Raw genomic sequence first — 26235 nt, forward strand, 5'->3', positions numbered from 1 at the left:
CTAACACATTTTGACATTAACGTAGAAGGACAAAAGACATATCACCTGATTCCTATAATGGAATGGTCTGGCAAGGCCTTTCAAAACAATTGTGAGCAAAAATAAAGCTGAAGTAAGTTGCAACACCAATGTGTTTATGGGACACGTAACACACGCACACACACACACACGTGAAAAACATACACTGGTCTGTCATCTGTAATTAGTTTGGAATCAGGAAGAATTGGGGTTGATTGACAGCTGATAACATATTTCCGTAACTGGAGCATGACCCCCCAGAGCAGGTATTAAAATGGAAGTTTAATCTGAAAAGGCCTGCTTTCGCTTAGGATCTTTAGAGAACATCACTGCTCACTATGTGTCATTATGATTTTGAGCAGCATTAAGATCTGCATTACTGATACTGTGGCTGCACTAGACTATATAAGTCTACTACATGTTCCCAATGCTTGTCCTTGTCCTGTTGAGGTGATCGTTGAACTCGTAGTGAAGACTGCTGATGGACCTGTGAGGCTGAGCTTCAGACCTTCTGCAAACCAACAGCAGGTCCTCCATGGGGCATTGGTTTACTTTTCGACAACAGCGTCACCCTTCAGGCATGCAGTCAAAATGTGTTGTACTTCTTCAATCTTCATTCATCAATGATCTGGTGCATTGAAACAGACCTAGTCACCCCGTCCAGGTTTACCATCTCTTGGTAATCTGAAAGATTCCACGATTGAAACCCTTTCAAAAATGAACACTTTACTTCAGACATCTGGTTGGTTGATATGAAGAAATTAATTTGAGTGTGTATTATGTCAGCATACTCTTTGTAGTCTATGGAGTTCTGGGCCAGGTGGTCTTTGGTTGGCAAAGGACACCTTGTCTATTCTGACCAATCAGAAAAACACAAGCAACAGGTTCCACACCTGACACCTGTTGGTCGTCAGGTGTGTGAAACATCTTACGTATTCAGACATGTCTTCCTGATTTGGAATCAAGAAGGACTTAGATAACATGAAAAATAGACAGACAAAGTCTATTACCAAGAGAATCAGGAACACAAAAGTGAGCTGGAATGTTCAACAGAACGATTTGACTCCTTTTCAGAACAAACTCCCCATTGTATTCTTGCCAACTTGCTGGGTTAGCAAAAGGAAATGCTTCACAATGAAACCACGCTATTGTTACACACTGTTATTCTGTGTCTTATTACAAAACCCACCGCAGAGAGTCGTCCATCAGTGCAGTGCGCTCATACAGAGGGGGATCAGAGGGCATTAAGAGTCAGGGTTTAATTCAAATTCAAAGAACTTTATTCTTCCTGTGAGGGAACTTCATTTGTGGTCAGGCACATGCAAACAAGACATACTTCAACAATCAATAGTTAGTAATCCTGACGAGAATAAATCAATTCTTAAAAGCAATAAAAACCCTGTGAGTACGGGTGGAGGCGTAGGTAGGGTTGGAGGTGTGAGTATGGGTGGAGGCGTAGGTAGGGTTGGAGGTGTGAGTATGGGTGGAGGCGTAGGTAGGGTTGGAGGTGTGGGAAGGGAGAGTAGATTGTTAGTTGGGGGAAAGTAAATAGGTTGAAGTCTGAAGTGATGTTGGGTTGGGTGGGATGGGGAGGGCTTACTGTTTATTCACCAGCCTGATGGATGCTGGACCAAAGGTGGACATGGCTGGTTTGTCTCTTAGGGGCAGGGACCGAAGTCTCCTTCCTGAAGGTAGCAGATGGTACTGGTTGATGAGGTTATGGGTGGGGTCCGACATGATCCGTCTGCTTTTCCTGATGGCCTGTTTTTCGTGTATGGCTGTGAGAGTGGTCTGTGGCTGTCCAATGATCTTCCCGCTCATCTTCATGATCCCGTTGAGGGGACATTTGTTCACCTCTCTCAGGGAACCCAACCATGCCAGGATGCTGAAGGTGAGGGTGGGTTTAAGGAAGCAGTTGTAAAGTGACTGCAGTGTTGACACGTCGACCTGTAGCCGTCGTAGCCTCCGGAGAAAGTCCAGGTGTTGTAGACATTTCTTGGAGATGCGGTCTGTATTACTTCTGAAGGTGAACTTGTGATCAATGATGGAACCGAGGCATTGGTATTCTCCCAGTCTCTCGATTATGTGGCCGTCTACCTGAAGAGCAGGGGGGCTGGTGGAGGAGCACCTGGAGTTGATGACCATCCCATTGGTTTTGGAGATGTTCAAGGTGTGATGGTTGTCCCTGCACCAGGGAGAGAAGTCGTCCACCGCAGACTGCAGTTGCTGCGCTGAGTTGGTGGCATCCACGATGACTGATTCGTCAGAGTATTTGATAAACACCATATCAGGATTCTCACTTCTTTCGTCGTTGGTGTAGAGGGTGAACAGGACTGGGGAGATCACAGAGTCTTGAGGACATCCTGTGGAGAAGGTTCTGAGGGTTATCTATTGGTACCGGCTAATACTTGTCCAAAGTTGCCCAGAATATTTAAGTCCATGAGGAGAAAAGCAGAGTCCTCCAACACTCCAAAGGGGAACAGCTTGAAAGCCGAGAACAGGTCTTGGCTCATATTCTATCCCATGTAGTTTTTTCAGAAAACTCACATCACTAGTTTATAAAAAAACACGTAAATTGTAAATTCCAGAGTTGTGTACGGGGCAATGAACCAGGTTGGAGGGTTCTCTCACGCCACACTGTCTCCCAGTCATTCCTCTCTCCCCTGGGGAAGATGAATATACCCCAAATCAGTTGAATTATTGGTCTATTTTTGGAGGTAAAGGTTAGCTGCGATATTTAGGTTTTAGTCTATGCAGAAGATCTGTCACATCGACATGCTACCTTTATTCAACAATACTTTGAAGAAGATGAGGAAGTCCAGATGAAGCCGAACGGGGTTGGTCATCATTTAGTGAAGAAGACATAACAGAGGAGTTTCAGTAAGACGGCGTACATGTCATATTCCCGTTGGTGCAGGTCGGTGTATATGTTCGGGTCTCGGATGACAGAGGATGTCACTTGGCTTCCAGATTAGCCTCTGAGCTGTGGCCAGGGCTGGACTGGGACCAAAAAGAGGCCCTGGCATTTTTGGCCATGGCAGCCCACTATGATTATTTATACGACATGCGGAGGCACACAACATACCAGAGGATATATCCGCATATGGTGCTGTTTCAAAAATTAAAATAAAGTGCAGTAGCCTACATGGAAGAGAGTAACCATGTTAAAAAATTGATACGCTCTTTCACTATACTTGCAGAGACTTTTGCAGCTAGGTCAAATCCCCTCAGAAATTTCTAATGCTTATAATATGTACAGTTTGAACCGTCTCACAATCAGCAAAAAATGAAAGAACACAGAACAACAGGAAGAATACAAAATATACGTATTATTTTATTAAGGCCTACACTAACTAAAACAAAACCAATTATAACACAGTAAGTCAAAGTGGCACCCTAAAGTATGAGAGAGAGAGAGAGAGAGAGAGAGAGAGAGAGAGAGAGAGAGAGAGAGAGAGATTCTCCGCGCCTCCTTTACGTTTCTTCTCCATTTTTCTGTCAGTTAGTGACGTGACTGATTGACTGATTGACAGCCGAGGCCCAAGGGGCGAGACCTCGGCCCTCTGCTGTGTGTGTGATAGGGCCAGGGCCAGGCCAGAACCAATCATAATGAGTGATGGCCTGGGCCAAAGTTTTATTGAACTTTCAGGCTAAGTTTACAGCCCGCACGACCGAGAGGGAAGGAACGGACCTCGGCCCTCGGCTGTGTGACGTGGCTGGGCCGGGCCGGGTCCATTAATAAAAAAAAAAAGAAAGAAAAAGTAAACCTCAAGTAAACCTCGTCGGCCCAAAAAGGCCTGCCAGCCCACCGGGCATTTCCCGGTACGCCCGATGGCCAGTCCAGCCCTGGCTGAGGCGAGCTATACGTAGGGAAGCTTGATGCGTGAAGCGTATTGATTATAGTCTCATGGCTTCCAGAACAGTATCAGGAAGTGTCGCAAGCCGAAGGGAGGGGCGGGTTAGCGCCCCTCGGTTTGGAAACCTCACTGAACACAAAACAAAGTTATCCTTCTTTGTCCACAACATGGCGCCGCCCTGTGGCGAGTTTTGGTCTTTAAAGAACCACCCACTGTGAGCAGATGGAGGCCAGCTGCCCTTCAACCTGGTGGTGGTGGACGACCAACCCAACAGAGAACCACTGATGTACTCCGCACACGCTCCGCCGGGAGACATTATTAATGTACATTTGTACACTTCATTGACCTCATAATAAGTTGATTAGGAAGTCGATGCTCTTGAACTCCCTGTCCACGCCCCCTAGTGGCCTGAAGGCAAAAGGCATGTGCTGAGAATGCCAATGTGTTGATCTGGCCTGCATATTGGTACCGTTTAGAAACCTCACTGAACACAAAACAATTCATTGAGTCCACAACATGGCGCCGTTCTGTGGTGAGTTTGGTCTTTAAAGGACCACCGACTGTTAGTCAGTTGTCCTTCCACCTGGAGGTGAAGTGCAGTCAAACCAACAGAAACTGTGAGGTTTTCTCTGCCCAAGCTGCCTTCAGGGGGGTTCTGTTTGGGGCCAAGGCCAGACTCAACAACTCTAATCCACACTTCAATTAAGTCCCCCCATGTTGTTAAATATTACCTACATTCATTCACAGCACTTAGGTTTATCTTTGTATTCTGTTGTACCTCTGACCATTATGTTGTCATTTATGGATTTGATAAATTCATTTTGTCAACACAATTCAATTAAAATGATCTGCAAAGGCGTTGAGGAAGCGCTGTGTTTTCCCCATGATTTTCTTTGGAGAACATTACAGGTGGCGTCCCCCTGCAATAGTTGCTGCAGATTAAAATCAACATTATATCTCCTGCTCAACTGCAGAAGCAGCGAAAAATTATAAGAGCAAATATGATTACGATTTTTGTGAATCCAATCAAAGGCAACATTTGCACTGATTGTCTTGGGGGCAATAGAGACCCAGGATGTTGTAACAGTTTAAGATATTCATCGCTGCAATTAAGTTAATTTTTAATTTTTTTGTCTTCTTTTAGTTAGGTTTACAATTTCAGGGCCAAACGTTAACCCTACATTTTTCTGTCCGGGCAAAACAATGACAGATAATTAATTTTGAAACTTAAAACTTTGCTTACTTCTGCCTTTGTCTCTTCTCGGGTTTTAATTTGAACTAAGCGGCCATTCCGAGCAATTTGTCTCACTGCAGGCTGCGTCCCCGAATCAACAGGCTGAAATCTGCTGAAAGAATGCAAAAATACTTATTTGTCTTTCCGTCTGTCTGCCTGTCTCTCTTTTTCTGTCCGCCTGTTTTAGTGAAATTTTCCATTGCACTAAAACATGTTTCTGTGTGTGTGTGTGTGTGTGTGTGTGTGTGTGTGTGTGTGTGTGTGTGTGTGTGTGGTGTGTGTGTGTGTGTGTGTGTGTGTGTGTGTGTGTGTGTGTGTGTGTGTGTGTGTGTGTGTGTGCGTGTGTGTGAACAAAGTGCAACACTTTTCATTCGTTAATTGCAATCCTTATAGGTGCCACTTCCATGCCAATTTTATATCTAATTTCCATATCAAATCAACAAATTTGTTAAAGTAACAAATATTGCAAGATTGTCGAGCAGCCCTCAGTGTAATTCAGGAATCGGCCGGAAGATGGCGCCACAGTCACAGTTTGATGGTTATGAAGCTCGGGAAGACCTCGTCATCTGGCTGGACTCTTAATGTTGGTCCAAAATCCGATGGCTAACCCTTACCCTAAAAGTGAGAGGTTGTGTATCTCCTACCTTGAGCCATGTCTAGAAGGTTGATCTTCACTGGTTGTGTTCTTCTGCAGAGATGGGAATCGTTGGTGAGGTTACTGCTCTTGGGGCCCCTACTTTTAAAGTCAACCTCAGGGAAGACGCTGTGAGGGAAAGAGGAATAACCACCCCAGATCAGTTACACAAATTTACATCTTTCTTGGTCCACAACTTGGAAAGTCATCCATCCCGGATGACCTTGTTGTCTGTGAAACATCCAACTTTGATTAATCATCTCTTCTTACAGTCAAAAATGTTTAAACCTTAACGGGTCTTTGGGACTGCTTCCTAAGGCTGAATTATTAAATTAAATTAAGTAAAACACAAGTTCAAGAGGTTTACCATATTATAAACATAAAGGTCTTATTCATTAATGTTCTCATTATGATCTCTATCTATGTGTATAATTCCTAACATAACTCTGTTCTCCGTCCTCCATGGGTAAACATGATGTCATGTGGACTGGGCGCTGTTTGTCCAGGTAGCTGTGTAGCATCTGAGTAAGAATGGTTGTTCATAAGTATCAATGTAATTAGTATTTTTTTCATCTTTATTTTTTTGGTCTTTCTTATTTTTTCAGTATTTTCTTCGTCTGTACTGGGGCGGCTCAATTAATAACCATTTTTACAAAATAAACATCACTGACTTAGACTCTAGAAGATAGCTAAGGAATGGGAAGCCGGGTTTTTCAAATGGTGTTTCCATGGGGCGGACTCTTAAATGACTCTGATTGATGCATGATTGGCCAATTGCTGCATGAAGGCTAAGTATTGGTGACTCTTGCCTGCTGCTCGTTCCCTTTCTGCCAATTTATTTTTTCGCTATTTACAAACATTAGCATAGAAGGACAAAAGACAGATATTATATTTTTTAAGACATAGACAAACAAAAACACTCTTAAATATCCAATATTTATGTGCATTATATGACATTTCTCTGTATACATTAATTTTACATTAATTTAAACATTAATTTTAAATGTAAATGAACCTGTACTGTATAGTAAAACATTTATACATTCAAATAAATGTACTGTCCTGTTTCATTTGGCTTTTTAAGAAAGAATTGAAATAATATGTGTGCAATTACTATAATATAAACTGAACTATTAATTATTAATATTAATAACAATTTTAATAATTACTAGAAAGAACCATATCAATAACTATTCATAGCTATATAAATATACGTGATGATCTGCTTTTGTGTACTCAGAATCAAAAGAGATATGATGGCAGGCAGTGTGGGCTGGTTACTGTGAGTCTGTGCAAATACAGTGGAATGATACAAATGAGATAATTGCAGTCCTTTATTTCATTATATTTTTCACTTCCAATTAATTACTATCTATGTTCAATTCAACATATTTGTTACATTTAATATAATTCAGACTAAATAATCATCATGTTAAGGAGTGTCGAGCAGCACTCAGTGTAATTCAGGACCCTGCAGGAAGATGGCGCCACAGTCAGTATCACGCGGTCATGTAACGCAGGATGACCTCGTCACTGTCCATGACAGTGTAGTTGTAGAGTCCTGAGAAACCAGATGAAACACATCTAAACATCAGCAGCCAATATAAAGTTACCAAACTGACGGATATATATTTCAAGGTGTGTGTGTGTGTGTGTGTGTGGTGTGTGTGTGTGTGTGTGTGTGTGTGTGTGTGTGTGTGTGTGTGTGTGTGTGTGTGTGTGTGTGTCTGTCGTAGTTCTCTCAGCTTACCAACAGTGTTATCATGTTGTGGTTTTTCACCAGAATTTGCCAGTAGCTGGTGTCAGTTTTGGTAAGAGTGTTATTACCAAAAGTCACCTGGGTCACATAAGGTGGCAATCCAAATTTGCCTGCAGTTTTGAAACTGTAATGAGGACACAGAAATAGACAACCGGTAAATAACTTTGATGCATAATGACCATCTGGATTTATGAAATAAAGAATTATAAAAATCTTTTACAAATCAGAAAGAATAGTAAAATCTTTCAGATTATGTAGAGGAAGTAAAATGGGCTGCAGGACTTGCTCTGTTTCCATGCAGCAGATGATTGATAAATGAGGATTGAGGACATAATAGGTGCCAACACATTTTGACTACACAACAAACCTGAAGTTTGAGACTGAATCTTCATATTCATTCAACGCCCAACCGAGTTTCTGGAAGCTGTGCGAAGCAGGTTTGTATTCAGCTCTCTTGTTGCCATCAGCAGTCTCCACCACCAGTTTAAAGCTCACTTCAACAGCACAAGGAAAAGCATTAGGAACAAGTAGTGGACATATAAAGCCTAATCCAGCTATAGTTTGAGAAATGAGTAAACTCTTAATGTTTGTCCAAAACCCGATGGCTAACCCTAACCCTAAAAGTGAGAGGTTGTGTATCTCCTACCTGCAGCCATGTCTAGAAGGTTGATCTTCACTGGTTGGGTTCTTCTGCAGAGATGGGATTCGTTGGTGAGGTTACTGCTCTTGGTGCCCCTGCTTTTATAGAAAAACCTCAGGGAAGACGTTGTGAGGGCAAGAGGATAACCCACCCCTGACCAGTTACTAGGCAATGTGCCAGGGTACTTTGCAATATGCCCAGTAACTCGGCATATTAAGTAATTATTACAACACCATTACACAGATATACATCTTTCTTGATCCTTACTTTCTTAGTCATCCAGCCCTGATGACTCTGCTGTGTTTGTGAAATATCCTACGTTGTTTCTTCATCTTTTCTTGCAGTCAAAAGTGTTTAAACCTCGACCTGCCTTTGAGTCTGCATCCTAACGCTGAACAATTAAATTAAATAAAACCCAGGGTCAAGAGGTTTACCATATTATAAACATAAAGGTCTTATTCATTGATGTTCTCAAAATGATGAAATGAAAAACATAACTCTGTTCTCCCATCCTTCATGTGTAAATATTATGTCTTTTTGACTGGGTCGCTGTCTGTCCAGTTAGCTGTGTAGCTTCTCAGTGACAATGTTTGTATGTGTGTTTATTTAACTTTTGTCGGTCAATCAGTCCGTCTATTTGTCTGTTTTTTTGTCTTGTTTTTAATGTAATTATTATTTCTTCCTCTGCTTCATTATTTTTTCTGTATTTTTGTTGCCTTCTTTTTGGCGGCACCACTTTTATTGTGAAGATGTCACGTCAATATATGTTTCCATGGGGCTTTTATTGTGAAGATGTCACGTCAATATATGTTTCCATGGGGCTTAAATGACTCTGATTGGTGTGTGAAGCTGAAGTCCGAGTTGAATGGACAACTGCTGCATGAAGGGTAAGTATTGGTGAAGACTCTTGCTTACTGCTTATTCTCTACGATCTTTATTCACTACCTACAAAAATTAACATAGAAGGACAGAACACATATCATATAATAGTTTCTATAGTGGAATGGTGTGGCAAGACCTTTCAAAGCAGCAATGAGGAATAGTAAAGTTGAAGTAGGTTGCAACCCCTATAACACACACACACCCTCCCATGAAACATTATTCTTCCCAAAACACGCATGCACGCAAACACACACACACACACACACACACACACACACACACACACACACACACACACACCACACACACACACACACACACACACACACACACACACAAACACACACACACACACACACAGTGTTGGTACGCTTAGTGCTCTAAGCGTACCAACAGGTGTGAACATATTGTGGTTTTTGACCAGAATTTGCCAAAGTCATCCAGCCCGGATGACATTGCAATGGTTGTGAAATATCTTACGTTGATTCATCATCTCTTCTTGCAGTCAAAAGTTTTTAAAACTAAAGGTGTCATTTATTAATGTTCTCATTATGATTTCTATTTATGTGTATAATTTCTAACGTAACTCTGTTCTCCGCTCCTCCATGTGTAAAGATTATGTCATTTGGACTTGGTCGCTGTTTGTCCAGTTAGCTGTATAGCTTCTGAGTGAGAATGTGTGCATGTGTGTTTGTGTATCTGTATTGTGTCGGGTTGTTTATTAGTATTAATGTAATTAATGTTTCTTCATCTTTATTTTTTTTTCTTTCATCTACAAACATTAACATAGATTTGGACAAAAGACACATCATGTGATCAATGGCGGTTCTACATTGGGGCCTACGGGGGCCAGTGCCCCTGCAGAAATGTCCTTGGCCCACCCTGTGGCCCCCCCGTGCTGACGAAATAAAGCAATTATGAATTTATTGATTTTAGACGGGTAAATTTGAGCGGCGCACCCAAACAACATGCTGCTGCTCGGTAAATGAGAGTTCAACGACTACTCTTGCAGAAGGGAGCCACGATTTCTCCTGTTGCAAGAGTCAAAGCTAGGCAAACCGATTTCATTTCGTAAGTGACTTATTGTTCTTGCACATAACCGTGCTACTTTAGTTCCTCACACTGATGATAAAATGAAGTTTGTCAATGTCTGGTCTCGATATATTTAGAAACTTAATCAGATCTAAGCAAACTCATCGAAGCTGAAGCGAGTATCCAAATGTCAATATCCTTGATATGTCCAAGCCACACGATGTTGTGATGTTAACAACATATTTTCATCAATTTTTGCTGCTGCATTGGGATAACAAATGCATTTGAGTAAAGAGTAGTAGGCTATCTGCCCATGTTATCGAGGGTGGGATGGTTATTCAACAAAATCGAATGCATGCCCCTACATTTTTTTTCTTCTAATAGCAGCTATCATGATATGAGGAAACAACAGTAGAACCCTTACTGTAAGCCAGGGGTCTTCAACTAAAATTTAACAAGGTCCAGTTACTAAAAATTCCTTCCAAGAAAGGTCCGAACCTCTAACCTACCACGTCCTAATAGCCTACTTTTGTCAAATACAATCGACACAAGATATTTCCTTATAATTTCAGATGTATTCATTTTCAATTTCCAAATAGCTTACTTTTAACCATGAAAAACAAGTACGACAAAGTAAAACACGTAAACTTTTCAAGTAAACAAAACAGGTACATTAGGCCTGCATTTCAAGTAAACATAAAAAGTGCATAAGGCCTACATGTCAAGTAAGCAGAACAGGTATACTATGCCTACACTTCAAATAAGACAAAGTGCATTAGGCCTACATTTCAAGTAAGCAAAACAGGTACCCCATCTGTAGTGACCGAGACAACCGTTTTTAGATCTCCCTCTTTGACAGCATCTCCTTAATTGTCGTTGCAGCTGACATTGGGATTTGCTTTATTTTTTCACACAGTTCATCCCAGTCGCGTCACTGAAAGGTTTTTTATGTGGCCCCAAAATCCATGCAATCTTAAATGAGCATTAGTTTGCACGTTGCCGGCCTGAAAATGATTGTGTGAAACTCGTGTGAAACTCGCGTACTCATACTGAGCTCTCTGCTCGGATATTTTCCGCGCTCTTACTTCTAACTTCTAGGGATACTTTTCCTCGAATGATCTGTGTTTGGATTCGTAATGCCGCTTAATATTCCTATATAAGTTTAAATAAATATAAGTTTCAACACATAAAAGACACAACAAAGGTTTAGTTCTGCCTTGCGGGAGAATGAACATGTATGTGGTCAACTATCTTAATTTTCTATAGCAAGCCATTTTCCAAATTGCTCTCACGGTAAACAAACGTTTTGATTATTATTTTTTGAGCGACGCTATTACGCACATGCCGTGACAGACGGAGGGAGGGGGGGGGAGTTCGGTGAGTGCATGATCTTCGCTATGTGAAGATCTTTACTTTTTGCTGTTTTTATGCTGCACTACGGACTATTCTGCCTTTCAATTTGTATTTCAGTGAGAAATGTCTTTATTAACATAAGCATGCTTTGCATAGTGAAATATAAAAAAAACATTAAAAAAAACATAAATAAACACAAAAAAACCTGCATTATTTAAATGGGTCATGGATAGCACCGTCACTTGGTCGGGACCCGGTCCGCGTCCGCTGTTTGGAGATGCCTGCTGTAAGCAAAGCCGCTTGGGAACACAGTTTCTCCACAATGAAACGGATAAAATAAATGGGAAATGGCACATTGTTTTGTACTTAGTTACACCCTGGAATTTTTTTTTTTTTATGGCCCTACCTCTCTTGCACGCTTGTACAAAACAAATGTTTATAGGATTTTGATGATTAAATGTTATGGAACAGAACGTGGGGACCCAAGTGCTGGACACAGGAAGGCAGAGACGGGGTAAAGGGAACGGGATTTATTTGTAGGCGGGCGGGTAGTCAGGCAGGCAGTCAGGCAGGCAAGGACTCGACGACAGGCGGGTAGTCAGGCAGGCAGGGGTCCGGTAACGGGCAGGCAGTCAGGCAGGCAAGGACTCGACGACAGGCGGGTAGTCAGGCAGGCAGGGGTTCGGTGGCAGGGGGAGAACTAGAGTGGAGGAGAGATGGTTACCAAGGGGTCAGGCTAGAGACAGATATTCAAGAATGCTTGTAGGTCCGATACTTACTAGGCAGACGTAACGACCAGTGGCGTCTTTGCATTAGGGGCCAGTGGGGCACGGCCCCACCAGAGAACGCTGCCGTGCAGGGCACGATTATACTTTTTTTTTTTTTTCCAAAATGTCATTGAGCATAAGTTAATAATACATTAATTGTTAATAATTAATTACATGTCCGCAGTTTTAATTTGATGAACGCAATTGTTGTAGTGTAGTAGTTGTGTGTGAAATAGTTCGTTGCTCCGTCTCGTCTGTTCCGCTTCCGCTCGGCGGGGCACAGCCGAGATGGCCCTGTCCATAGACATCATATAGGGTTAGGGTATATGTGGTATATATACCACTATATGATGTCTATGGCCCTGTCTGCTGCAGTGTAGAAAACTGGTGCTGTTGCGCGAGCAAGCGCGTGCGCAGCGCCCGCTTCTGTTTCGGCGGTGGGGCCAGAAGTTTAGTGCCCCAAAGCTCTTCTCATTGGCTGATTTGTAGAAAGGGCGGGGTTTACGGCGGGAGCCGATCAGATCTTGCTAGCTGGCTAACGTCGTTACTGTTACAGTTACAGTTACTGTTACAGTAAATAACAACAAATGGACGTTTCATTCTAAATGATGAATCGTGTTGAGTATCTGTCTCATGTGAGATTTAGCATTTGAACAGAAGTTGGAGATAAAACGTTTGGGACCACATCGCCCGACGGATTTAATCATTATTCAAGAGGGAAAGGACAAGAATAGATCGTTCAACCAGGAGTTGTTCAAGCGGAAAAAAATGCTTGTGTTTCACCTCAGCCACACAAAGGAGACCAGGCAGCACTGTCCTTAAAGGGACTCTGACCTTTGTTGCATTTGAGAATTACAGCACATTCAAATCATCCCGCCTTCCTCCAATGCCCCACCCCCTAAGCGTACAAAACTAAGCGTTATTTTGAGTACTGTAAACTGAGTACTGTAACGACCTCGCCGGTGACATAATGATGTCGAGTCATTAGTAGTTGAAGGTAGTTTTAATGAACCAAAACCAGGTCACTGAAACCCGTAACATTGTAACCAACGGCAGAAAACCGACACAAAACAAACCCCAGTTACCCCGGCAACCCCCAACACGGTCTCACTCGCGTGCAGGCCCCCACCCTCCTGTTCTTCCAAGGCCCTCCCCCAGCTGACCTAATGATTCGCCCCCACGCTGATTGACAAGAAGAACATTACAATACATACACATAGAACAACTGGCATAGCGGACAACGAAATATAATGTAACACATAACACACAAACTATTTAACTGTCCCAGGGTCGCTACAGTACAAAAGTTCTAGACTCCCATGGGTTATGTTTAGACTCCCATGGGTTATGTTTAGACTCCCAGGGGTCATAATATCTACCAGGGGTCTAGTAAACAAGAAGTCCGAAGAAGACGCGTCTGAGTCCGAAATGGGTCCTGTAATAAGACTGAGTGGTGCGGTTGGGTGCCAACGTTCTGGAGGTCTTCCTGTAGCTCCAGAGTAGCGGGACAACGTCGCGTCTGAGTCCGAAATGGGTCCCGTAATCGGACTGAGTGGTGCGGTTGGGTGCCAACGTTCTGGAGGTCTTCCTGTAGCTCCAGAGTAGCGGGACAACGTCGCGTCTGAGTCCGAAATGGGTCCCGTAATCGGACTGAGTGGTGCGGTTGGGTGCCAACGGTCTGGAGGTCTTCCAGTAGCTCCAGAGTAGCGGGACAACGTCGCGTCTGAGTCCGAAATGGGTCCCCTAATCGGACTGAGTGGTGCGGTTGGTTGCCAACGGTCTGGAGGTCCTGAGAATCATCCAGGGGAGCGGGACCACTTGGCTTCTGAGGCCGAATCGGGTCCCCTTGTCGGACTGAATGGTGCAGTTGGTGGCCAACAGTCTGGAGGTCTTCCTGAGGCTCCAGAGGAGGGTAACTCTGTGAGTCTGAGTCCGAGATGAGTCCCCTAATCGGACTGAATGGTGCAGTTTCAGTACGCCGTGGACCACTTTGGTCTGCCATCGTCAGTCGCTACGGTCGCTACTCGACTGTCTGCCGTGGAATCAAAACAAACCCTCTAGTTGAGGACGCGCCTTGATGACGCGGGCCCGAATGCGCCACAAGAAGCAGACGGAAAACCTTATATATCCATGCAGCAAACAGACAGGTCTGTCGGCCAATAAGGTCATTCGGTCCGAAGAATTTTATTGGTTGAAGTTTTCACTAAATATTATGAGAGTAAAATAAATGTTTGTTTTTACTCCTGGTGGGTCTGTCTTGCATATTAGAGTGTTATTACCTTATTAATACCAATTTAACCTTATCCAAAAAAAGTGTAAAAATGCAACAAAGGTAAGAGTCCCTTTAAAGCACAGGTAATTACCATCTTAGCCCAAACTTACTTAAATTTTCACCCAGGATTATCCAGGTCTGAATAGGCAACCACTCTATCAGGCTAGATTCATTGTTAATTGTACAGTATGGTGGCCTGCAAACTTAATGCAACTTAAACCATACTCTTCTTTTTTGGTATATTGTGAGTGGTGGCTTTGTATATTGATTGCTGTGTAAAGGGTGTGCGCCGTTGTGTTTTTATTGTTGCCACGTTGTTGTTTTCTTGAGTTTTGATATTGTGAGATCTTGAACGCTGCCATTTGGTGGTGCTATTGCTATAATAGCCTAATATATGTCGTCAGATTCGCGTTTGAGTGATGGCATTATTCAGCTGCAATTTTGGTCCCCTCTGTCACTTGCTACTGTTTTTTTTGTGATGGTAGTAATATGTGGTATTTCTGGATTGCGTTATAATATTTTCCTGCATGGGCCCCACCAGAGTTTCCAAACCAAAATCGCCACTGGTAACGACGAACTGGCGCCGGCTGGTAGGAGATCCCCGGCTAAAGTAGGGAATGGTGATTGAAGATTGTAGACTGGTGTGTCAGGAGAAGGACCACTGACGTCAGGTAGCCACTAGATGGAGGTAGTGGACCGCGTAGCAGGACGCGGCGCGACAATTAAAGACAAGGGGATATCAATCTCAAACTAGTTTTGTTTAATTAATGCAACACCTTTACAAATTAAAGTGTAAAAATTAAAAAAATCATGTCGCCACACATGAATGGATGTATACTGTGTCATTATACTTTAGATACAAATTGAAGCACTGTGACACTACTCAGGCTCTGACGACCCTGGAAAAATCCCCCATCCTCCAGCCACGCCTTCCGACGTCCATTGACTGACGGTGCAGTGGGCACGAGGCGTTAAGCTCCCGTTTCAGCATCATAGACGTATTAAACAAGATGACAATTATTTGTGTCTGAAGAGAGTTTTATTTCTCTGTAAAAACTTTGCAAATTGCAATGAAAATTCAGGGCTAAACAGTCCTTAACCTTTGTAAACAGGTATAGCTTAATGCACTACATTATCATCCCAAATTAGGGCTGTGACGATACGCGTATCGAAACCGAAATCGCGATACTCAAAGCCACAAACCTGTCACGCAGTGCGAGAAGGCAGAAGCGCGATACGCCCTTTCTAACTCTCCGATCAAATTGTCAGATTGAAATTTGCTAATAATCTGTCTAAATAATAGCCTGCTGACACCGCCCCCTCTTATCGATACCGTAAGTCTGTGACGAGATGCCCTCTCTGTGATGACAGCTCTCAGTGGCTATGGAGGATTGAATTTCTCCACAGCCTGCGAAATTCTCATATGCGATATGAACGACATTTATCGCCCCAAGCGCGCAAAAATAGCCTGTGTGATCCCTGTCTCTAGTGATTTGTGTGCTTTGACCGGCAGTTGGTCTGCTTATAGGTTGGAATGAAGCGGCCACCGATTATTGACAGGATGGGTACCGGACTCGTTCGTTTCTTCACTAGACACACACACTACCGCTCGCTCTCCTCGCTCGTCCACTCACTCGCTGACGTCACTCACACACACTCACACTGCCATTCTCGCCCACCCACATACGCTACTCGTAACACCTCGTTATTGCGAATCTGACGTTCATGTTTTTTCTAGTGCTGTCAAGCGATTAAAATATTTAATCGCGATAAATCGCATTAATGTCATAGTTAACTCACGATTAATCGTGAGTAATCGCAATTAATCGCAAATCTTTTTTCTATGCTAAATATCCCTTGATTTCTTTGGAGAAGTGGATCTGCTTGCCTTGTGCAAATCTTTTTTTGTTGATAACAACATTGGCATATTCTGATCAAAACAGGACGATACAAAAAAAAGCCTAAACGATGGACATACAAACATACTGCCTTGAACATAGCAGTCAGGCTACTGCTTCTTTGTTTTGAGCCCAAAGAAAAATAATTAAATAATAAATTGCGCGATATTTTTTTTTACGCCGTAAAATTGGTTTGCGTTAACGCCGTTAATAACGCGTTTAACTGACAGCACTATTTTTTTCCCATCTATTTGAAAGTTAGGCTATTAAGCATGTTGCATTTTATACTACCTGATTAAGTCATTATTTAAGCTACATAGCGATAATAGGATATTTGACGGAAAACGAAACCTATGCAGGTCACTTTGACCGGCACTGTTTTTTCTAGCGAGAACGCGGGTTAGTGCTACCAAAGTATTCAAATTGCTATTATTTATTTGACAATAATGTTTCCAAATCCATAAGCCTAAACCACAAAACTAGTTGAGGGTTTTTGCCTACATGCAAGCATCCTCCTTTGCTATGCTTTAATAGTATTCTTTCTGTTAAAATCTGTCCACTGTTCCAAATTATTTGTTATTAAATGGTATATTAAGTTAATTGTTACATAAGTGTTGTTGAAATAAAACGTTACAGCCCTAATGTGAATGGTATATTACTTGCTGATTTGCTTGTGTGTTGAGTTTTGACACAATGACCCAAGCTTTGCAAAACGTTTTCAATGAAAACAGGCACAAACGGTTAATAACTATAGTAATAATAGCTATTAATAACTATATTAACAACAACTATTAATAAACATTTTAATAATAACTATATAAATATATGTGGTGATCGGTGTTTGTGTTCTTAGAATGAAAATAGATAGGAGGGCAGGCAGTGTGGGCTGGTCACTGTGAGTGTGTGTGCTGCGTCTGTCTGTCTGTCTGTCTGTCTGTCTGTCTGTCTGTCTGTCTGTCTGTCTGTCTGTCTGTCTGTCTGTCTGTCTGTCTGTCTGTCTGTCTGTCTGTCTGTCTCTGTCTGTCGTGTCTGTCGTTGTCTGTTGTCCGTCGTGTCTGTCCGTCTGTCCGTCTGTCCGTGTCCGTCCGTCCGTCCGTCTGTCTGTCTGAAACGGGTGGAAGAATTTGAATAAATGAACAGCGCAAAACTCTTAACATCCCCTTTTAGTGTATATTGGATCAACGTTTGTCAAATAAGAAATCGACCTCAAGGATCAGTTCATAAGAAAAAAGTATAATTTAAGGTATATATTGAGGTACACATATTTGGCATGTGTTTATTAATAGGCCTATGCCTATTAGTAACATACTAGCCTTTTATTAGTAATTATTAGACACATATTTATACCATATTCTGTATAACCTTATTTTACCCTTACTACTCCATTAATTAAGATTTCACCCAATATAACCTCCTAATTATTGTTTAATTACCGTAAATAAAGCCGTTATTGGATATGAGTAACAAGGCTAACTAAGGCATTATCAGGGCCTTGTAAAGGGGCAATAGCACAAGAACAGTCATTCCCTCTTCATAACTATGAATTAGTAATTATATAGCTATGGTTATCATTAGTTATTATATTCTTATGGAACACAACGCAAAATTACAAGTGGCAATATTACCTGTATTAACTATTAAATCAAGTCTTATTAACTAAAACATGTTCCCTATTCTAAATTTGCAGTTTCATTTATTTTGAATAACAGTCAAGCCATACAGAAAAGACTCAAAATGGCATTCAGCTTAATGCACTGAACCAAAACAAATTACAAAAGCAAAACCAGGTCCCCAGGTCAATTATTTCGTTTTAAGCATTACATACCTATAGGCTTGTGCATCAATGCCAGTTACAACACAGAGGTGCATTAACTACCCCTTCCCCTAGGGGTAGGGGTACGCCTACCCCTAGGGGTACATGCAGTACTGCAGGGATATTTTGGTTTTTACTCTTCGCAAAACATCCCTAACATCGACATACTACCTTTTCAACCATACTTTTAAGACGATGAGGAAGTCCAGGAAAAGCTGAACAAGAGGTGTTTCAGTAAGAAGACGTTCATGGCATCTTTCTGGTTGTGCAGGTTGGTGTATCTGTTGCGGGGCTCGGATGTCAGAGGATATCACTTGGCTTCCGAACAGTGTCTGAGGTGTAGCAAGCTACGAGGGGGGAAGCTTGATGTGTGTTGCAAATTGATAATAGACACATGACCTACAGAACATTATAAGGAAGTGGTGCAAGCTGCAGGGAGGGGCGGGTCAGCGGGCACAGTCGGGTATAAGGTTGGCACAGGTGGGTCTGAGAGTGGTATTTGAAGTCATCCGTCAGAATGGCCTCCTCAGCTCTGCTCTCTTCTCTCCTGCTGCTCTCTCTCTCAGGGATCCTCGCTCAAAGTAAGAACGACCTCCACACACATACACACCTCTCTCATCACACACCCGTTGGGTTCAATGTGACAACAGGTCATATTAGTTTGCTATTAGCGAGAGCAAACCAATTTTTAGTTTTAATAACTATACTAACTTTTGTCCTTAAGTGTGATAGTCTAAAGTACCAGAATATTGACTGCGATACAATGTTTTGGATTTGACTAGTCGAGTACTGCTTTCTAAAGGGGCGACATGTTTTGAGTTGAGTAGAATATCGTGGTACGTGGTTTTAAAACCTCACTGAACACAAAACAAAGTAGCCATTCTTTGTCCACAACATGGCACCTTTCTTTGGTGAATTTAGTCTTTAAGAACCACCCACTGTGACCAGCTGCAGATCAGGTGTACTTCCACCTGGAGGTGAAATACAGAGGGGTTCTGTTTGGGGCCATGGACAGACTCAACAACTCCAACCCAGACTTCAAGTAAGTCATGTTTCTCTGTTCTCTTTGTATGCTTTAGAGTTAGTCCAAGTCCTCACCAGAGACTAAGAGGATGGAGGAATGCCCAATAACGGCTTTCGTCTGGTCAGACTTGCAACACACTATCTTTGGAAATCCATAAAAAAAAAGATCTAACTTAGAGATGATATTAAAGCAGACGTATGCACATTTTTTGGTGTTTTTTCCGCAAAGAAGTTGAGCATGCTTTGGGTCCAGTTCAAGTCAAGGATTGTGAGAGACAGTGCAAATAAGCCAAACTCTTCCCTGACTGCAGTGGTTTGGAAGGTGCTTCAGTCCCCTACCTTTAGCCCCATCTGTCCTATGTTGTCCACTAAATTTGTTTCCTTGCAGCTTCACCTCCTCAAAGAACGTAGACTACGGAGCGTTCCTGGTGAGCGTCAACGGTTTGTTTGGGAACGACCAAGACCGGACATACTGGGAGCTGCTGGTTCAGAAAGACACCAACACCATTATCAGACCTGATGTTGGTAGGTTTGTGTGTGTGTTGGTGTGTGTGTGTTTGTGTGTGTGGTGTGTGGTGTGTGTGTGTGTGTGTGTGTGTGTGTGTGTGTGTGTGTGTGTGTGTGTGTGTGTGTGTGTGTGAGTGTGCATCTATGATATAGGATCTTCCAACTTCCTATGAATTATAAGACTTGAATGTTGTGTGTGTTGCAGGGATCAGCTGTTACATTCCTCAGGCCAGGGAGAAGGTGATGCTGAACTACACCACTTATTAGACAGAGGTCCCTTCTTTGGATCGCTCTCACTGGGAGAGTATGGACCTTATGCCCCTGGCGGCCATCTTGGTTCTAACTTCAGCAGTATTCATGCTCCTGTTTGGAACCAAGATGGCAGCTTTGTAAATAAGGCCCAGGCTTTGGAACCCGGACAATTCACATCTCAAAATGGCGTTGCTTGTTTTTTTGTTCCATAATAATTTTTTGGATTAAAAACTTCGAGTGTATAAACCTCATCCTGCCTCTGGTCTACATCCTGCCTCTGAACAATTATAATACGATCAAATAAATACAACAAATACATTTATAAAACTGAATGTCAAGAGGGGTACAATACATTCATCGTAATATGAATAAAAACATATCAAACACAATATACACCTCCTGAAATCCTATACTGAGTGATACTTGTTAGATAAGCAAAGTATTACTCATTGAAGTTATGCTTATAACACACAACAGAACTGACCTGCTGCATTATAGCGTTTCAAAACACCACCAATAGATGACATCACCGAGCCGCACATTAGGAAGCTACATTGAGGTAGCATTGATGCCTCGAAGGGGATAGAATGCTGTTCCAGTAACCTTGAAGACGTGTGGTTCAAGCACGGAGCCCTGAGGTTCCCCACGTCTTGAAGACGTGTGGTTCAAGCACGGAGCCCTGAGGTTCCCCACGTCTTGAAGACGTGTGATTCAAGACATGGAGCCCTGAGGTTCCCCACGTCTTCACCGAAGGCCCTCCACAGGGGGGGCTGAAGATCAGTACCTTGGACAAAGGCCCTCCAAAAAAGACACTGGGACAAGTTGTTGACAACCTGTGTTATTAAGCACAGCCTCTACCTGGTTACCGATGGAACCAATGGGAACCCCCCTGCCGGCCGTGAGGCAACCAGAGAGAGAGAGGCAGAGAGAACCTCCCCCCTCGAGGAAGGATGGTGGCCAATTCCCCCTAGTACGGTAAGCGGCCAGTAGCCCTGAGGAGGAACCCAGTATGAGGGTGGAGACACTGGGAGAGGGCGAGCTGCTGTGTGTGCTGCCCACCGTGTCTCACATCTGTTCCTTTGGTCGTCCTCCCAGCCTCCAGTTCACCCCAGAAGGCCTCACAGGAGACCAGTGTTGTCAGATTTGGCCAGACTTCCGGTCCAATCTTGCAACACTGCAGGAAACTGACCCCAGACCAGGAGGACATTACGTTGGGCACTCACCCTCCCGCTTGCTGTCACCGTTTTTGATTGAACCCCCTTGATACTTCTGCTCGCAACAGTCTGTTATCGTCTCCAGGTAGGAGAACGGCCAATCAGCAAAGAGCACAAAATGACACAGGGCGGCGATGTCCGACATGGAGAGAGGGAGGGGGGAGGGAGGGAGGTAGAGAGAGAGGGGGAGGGGGAGGGAGGAGGGAGGGAGAGAGAGACATTAACACAGTTGATGCCTGGTGGCATGCCATGGGACCTTTAAGCGAGAGGCAAAACTGAAAGTGCAGACTCCCGGGTTTTTGGCCCCCCCCCCCCCCCCCTCCATCTCGCCACCACGAGGATACATGTCAATAATTAGCAGATTGGACATTCGTCCTCCCGCTTACCCTCACCGTTTTGAAATAACCCTGTTGATACTTCTGCTCACAAGCAGAAGTATCAACAGAAGTCCGTTATTGCAACAAAGTCGACCTTGTCTCAATCAAGCAGCCACAGGTCATTAATTTGTATCTTAAAGTTTTACCTTTGTACTTCGTTATACCTCTGACCATTTTGGTTGATGGATTTGATTGATTCATTTTTTGTTGCTAGTATTTACATGTGGCAGCTTTCCATGGAACAGACAAATAACGTAACACAACACAAGAAAATAACATTCAAAATAATCTGCAAAGGCGTGGAGGAAAATTTGTTTTATTCATGATGACTTTGAGAGAATCTTTCAGGTGCTTCCCTCGGCAGTAGTCTTTGTTAATCCAATCTAAGGCACGATTTGTGCCAGAGGCCAGTTGTCTTGATAATAGGCATCAAGTGAATCAACTGATTATTGATTATTGTTTCCAGGATCCTGTTTTCTGCATGGAATAGGCTGCTAGTAATCCAGAGAGGGGATCTCTGTCTACCACTTTGTATAATTCAGTATAACCGTCTCATTGGCTTGAGGAATGTAACAGCTGATGCCTGCAACACACACATGATTCAAGGTTTATGTTTCATAGCAAGATAAAAGATAAACCTTATACACACACGCACACACCTACCAACATCAGCTGTGATAAGGACTTTGTTTGCTCCCTTAATCAGCAGCTCCCAGTATGTCCGGTCTTGGTCGTTCCCAGACAAACCGTTGACGCTCACCAGGAACGCTCCGTAGTCAACGTTCTTTGAGGAGGTGAAGCTGCAAGGAAACACATTTAGTGAATTACATAGGACAGGCGGGGCTAAAAGCAGGGGACTGCTTTCATGAAACACCTTCCAAACCACTGCAGTCAGGCTAATTTGCGTTGTCCGTCACAAAGGCTTTATGTAAACCTTTCACTCAACATCTTTGCTCTGAACAAACATACCACAGGGGAGAAACACCAGCCTGCTTTCATTCAATTGAAGATGAAACCAAACCACTTGTCTGTTAAAAGGATGTGGGACACAGGTGATGTGGAGATGTGTTGGTGTCTAAAAAATGGTTTGGACACCAATCTTAGACTGTTGGCAATTTGTATTTGTCATGTGTATTTGAAACAGTAATTTATGTTTTTATGTGTCTTATGAATGATGTATGTATGTATGCATGTATGAATGATACATGTCTGATGTATGTATGATATGCTGCCACTTGTCCCTGTCTCCTGCCCTATAAGGACCACATTGGAAATAAGCCTTACGGCTTTACTGTGTCATCCCTGACTATCTTTATTGATATAATGTATGGCACAGGTTGTTGTTTCATATTTTTGTGTCAAGAATGGTCAAACTAAATCCATCAATCAATCAAGCTCGACTGATCCCCTCAGGGAGTTTGTTATTGGGCATTAATTAATCCATCCTGAATTTCTCTGGCTTAGACTTTGGAGTGATGCTCAATACGAACACAAACATGTTCAACCAATCAATCGTGACTTACCTAAAGTGTGAGTTGGTTGCCTTGGCGAGCTTGGTCATGGCCCCGATCAGAACACCTCCGGGCGGGGCATGTGCGGAGTACATCATTGGTTTGCTGTTGGGTTGGTTGTTCACCACCACCAGGTTGAAGGGCAGCTGGCCTCCATCTGGTCACAATTGGTGGTTCTTTAAAGACCAAACTCACAGGAGGGCGCCATGTTGTGGACAATGAGTGGCTACTTTGTTTGCAAACAAAGTACCATTATTCTCTACTCAACTCAAAACATGGCAACCCTTTAGAAAACAGTACTTTACATCTTCAAGTCCTAAACAGTGTGTCACAGTCAATATTCAGGTACTTAAGACAAAGACAGGTAAAGACAAAACATGTATGACCTATCGTCACATTGAACCCAACGGGCGTGGGGAGTGAGGTCTGAATGTGTGTGGAGTCGTTTCCGGGCTTACTTTGGGCGAGGATCCCTGAGAGAGAGAGCAGCAGGAGAAACGAGAGCAGAGCTGAGGAGGCCATTCTGAGGGACGACTTCTACACCTGCGGCAATCTCCTTAATACCCACCTGAGCCAGGTACCACACAGTGTACCACACTCCCCCCGCCCCTGATACTGTTCTTTAGGTCATGTGACTATCAGCAACACACATCAGGCTTCAAGGTCAGACGGATAATAATATTTGTATTCCGAGTAATATGATTGCAGGTTTAACAGTTAACCGACTTAACCATCGCTCGACGGGATGTGAGCTCCAGCTTCCTCCTTGTAGGCTACTTCAGTCAGGGCCATCAGGGCTGTGATTCTCAAACCTCTCCTCAATATCATGGCCCCTCTACGATATCATTTCAACGGAGTAACGCCTTCAACGGCACAAAAAAACAACAACATTTACATGAATACTTTTTTTATACTTTATGTTTATTTTAGTTGGCAGCGTAAACCTGAACGTTGAAAGGGTGCAAATACACACAATTTAGTGAGAAACATGGGCCTGTGCTTCATCAAAAGGATCACATCGCCAGGGGAGGGTGAGAGCAGATAGAGGGGACCCCCTCCTGGGTCAGAGCAGATAGAGGGGACCCCCTCCTGGGGAGGGTCAGAGCAGGTAGAGGTGACCCCCTCCAGGGGAGGGTCAGAGCAGATAGAGGGGACCCCCTCCTGGGGAGGGTCAGAGCAGGTAGAGGTGACCCCCTCCAGGGGCGGGTCAGAGCAGATAGAGGTGGATCCCATTCAAATATATTCTTCCGGAAAATTATGACTACTTTTTCACAGACTGACCTTTCTCCATGTTTACAGATTTACGTTCCAACCTATTGTCTGTTTTTTCGATTTTTCTATTGTCTAGCTTTCAGATTTTAAACTTGGTTATTTTGCAGGGTTATTTTGTTACCCCTGCAGTACTGAGGTACCCCTTAGGGGTAGGCGTACCCCTCATTGGAGAACCACTGATACCGGGACTGGAATGAACCATTTGGGACCGGGCTGAGGAGAAGGATATAAAATAATCAAATATCTTATGCAACCAAACACTAGGTACACACCCAACCCCTGTTACAGAAACACTCAGTCACAGAGTCTTGTCATGAAAGCCCTCTCGATGCCTTTGTCCGCTTAGCCCTCAAACCTTTCTCGCGCATTAAAGACAGGTGTTTATGGTTATTGTCGACAATTTGGATAAATAGGTCAGATAAATTATTATTAAATAGAGGAAGTTAATGCGATGATTGGCACTTATTTCTATGAACATCCTTAATGCTACGACAGCGATATATTGTTGTCCCTCTTTAATCTGACATGTGTACTTATTGTAAGTCACTTTGGATAAAAGCTTCTGCTAAATGCCCTGAATTTGAATGGATGAGTCACATGAGGTGACTCACATGGGGCGACCCCTTGACCTCCTTGTTTCTCAGCGACTCGGCAAGTCATTCTCAGACCCATGTTGCAATTGCAGAAAAATCCCGAGACACATTATGTTTTCATAGTTGCATGGAAGGGAGGGGGCCACACACGCACGCACGCACGCACGCACGCACGCACGCACGCACGCAGGCAGGCAGGCAGGCAGGCAGGCAGGCACACACACACACACACACACACACACACACACACACACACACACACACACACACACACACACACACACACACACACACACGCAAGCGCACACGGGGCCTAGTCACCACATAATTTCATGCGAAGAATCGTGGCCGTCAAAACGTTAGTAGTCAGTGTTTACATGCCTATACATCCGTGTACGAACTTCTAGCCGCGTCCGTCTAACGGTGCGTCGCCAGCGCGGCTCGGCGGTAACAACGGCGTTATAGACAACATACGTTGGGTTACTTTTGCTTTGAGATGCATGCGAGCTGATCGCTGCCCGTATTAGCCTTAGCAGCCTGGACGTTGAGTTAAAGCGACGGGCGGATGGTTCGAGCGGGACGCGGACATGTCTCGAGCCCGGACACATGTCCGCGTCCAGCTCGAGCGGGACGCGGATATGTCTCGAGCGCGGACACATGTCGGTGTCCAGCTCGAACGCATCGCGGACATGTCTTGCCCGCGCTCGAGACATGTGTCCGCGTCCCGCTCGAGCGAAGTCAAATGTCTCGAGCGCGGACGTGCGTCCGCGCGTGAGACATGTGTCTGCGCTCAAGCTGGACGCGGACCGCCGTGGGTCTGCGCCGTGGAGACGCGCAGTAGGTCCGCTAGGCTCGGTCGTTGTCGGAACGGTGTTTACAAGCCGTGCCTAGCGTTACGTAAGTGGCACGTTTAGCGAAAGTGGTGTGTTTGTGTTTCGGTTGTTGACTGTTGTGTACTTTGTCCCCCACCGCCACCTCCGTTGTGTCTCCCGTTTTAGCCCCCCGTCTTTGGTTAGCCAAAACTCCCCCGGCCCGGGCCTCAGTCCGCGGTCTAGAGTTTGGTGGCGGGCCGCCGAAGAGTGACGTCGGACGGGTAGCTTGGTCTGGCCGTGAGGCAACAGTGTGTCCACCATGGGAGACAGCAGAGGTGAGCAGCACCCGTAGCCCTTCAGTGCATTTCACGAAATTCCCCCAATAAGCCTTAATGCTACTGATATGCATGTAAGGAAACCACATGTTAGTCTGCCGGATATTAATATGTATATTTTACTGGACGTTGACTGAGCTGCCAAACGTGTTGTTTTGTTTATGAGCCAAACAGCAAACT

The 26235-nt window shown here is 43.8% G+C and overlaps 2 protein-coding genes and 1 long non-coding RNA gene across 9 annotated transcripts in view; 1 reads left to right on the forward strand and 2 right to left on the reverse strand.

Annotated features, from left to right (window-relative positions):
• Positions 1 to 7504: 7504 nt before the first annotated feature.
• On the reverse strand, positions 7505 to 8257 carry LOC130375655 (uncharacterized). Its single transcript, XR_008893862.1, has 3 exons — positions 8149 to 8257; positions 7870 to 7996; positions 7505 to 7626 (listed from the first exon to the last, which is right to left on the reverse strand). It is a non-coding gene; the product is annotated as an uncharacterized LOC130375655 (long non-coding RNA).
• Positions 8258 to 21802: 13545 nt separating this feature from the next.
• LOC130375646 (transcobalamin-1-like) lies at positions 21803 to 23619 on the reverse strand. Its single transcript, XM_056582688.1, has 4 exons — positions 23502 to 23619; positions 23056 to 23200; positions 22196 to 22332; positions 21803 to 22115 (listed from the first exon to the last, which is right to left on the reverse strand). The coding sequence occupies exons 1-4, from the start codon at positions 23563 to 23565 to the stop codon at positions 22054 to 22056; spliced, it is 408 nt and encodes a 135-aa protein (XP_056438663.1). The 5' UTR covers positions 23566 to 23619; the 3' UTR covers positions 21803 to 22053.
• A 1495-nt stretch (positions 23620 to 25114) lies between these two features.
• The window catches only part of rxrba (retinoid x receptor, beta a), a 20672-nt gene continuing 19551 nt past the window's right edge, over positions 25115 to 26235 (forward strand). For 3 of the 7 annotated variants that reach the window (XR_008893860.1, XR_008893859.1, XM_056582629.1), the window contains exon 1: positions 25279 to 26055. Coding sequence is in view for 5 of the 7 variants with exons in the window: in XM_056582629.1 (XP_056438604.1) it covers positions 26040 to 26055 (16 nt within the window). In the remaining 2 variants the exon portion in view is untranslated. The other 4 variants (XM_056582624.1, XM_056582625.1, XM_056582626.1 and 1 more) reach the window with 4 other exon arrangements.

The sequence above is a fragment of the Gadus chalcogrammus genome, chromosome 22 (assembly GCF_026213295.1).
Source record: "Gadus chalcogrammus isolate NIFS_2021 chromosome 22, NIFS_Gcha_1.0, whole genome shotgun sequence".
Lineage (NCBI taxonomy): Eukaryota > Metazoa > Chordata > Actinopteri > Gadiformes > Gadidae > Gadus > Gadus chalcogrammus.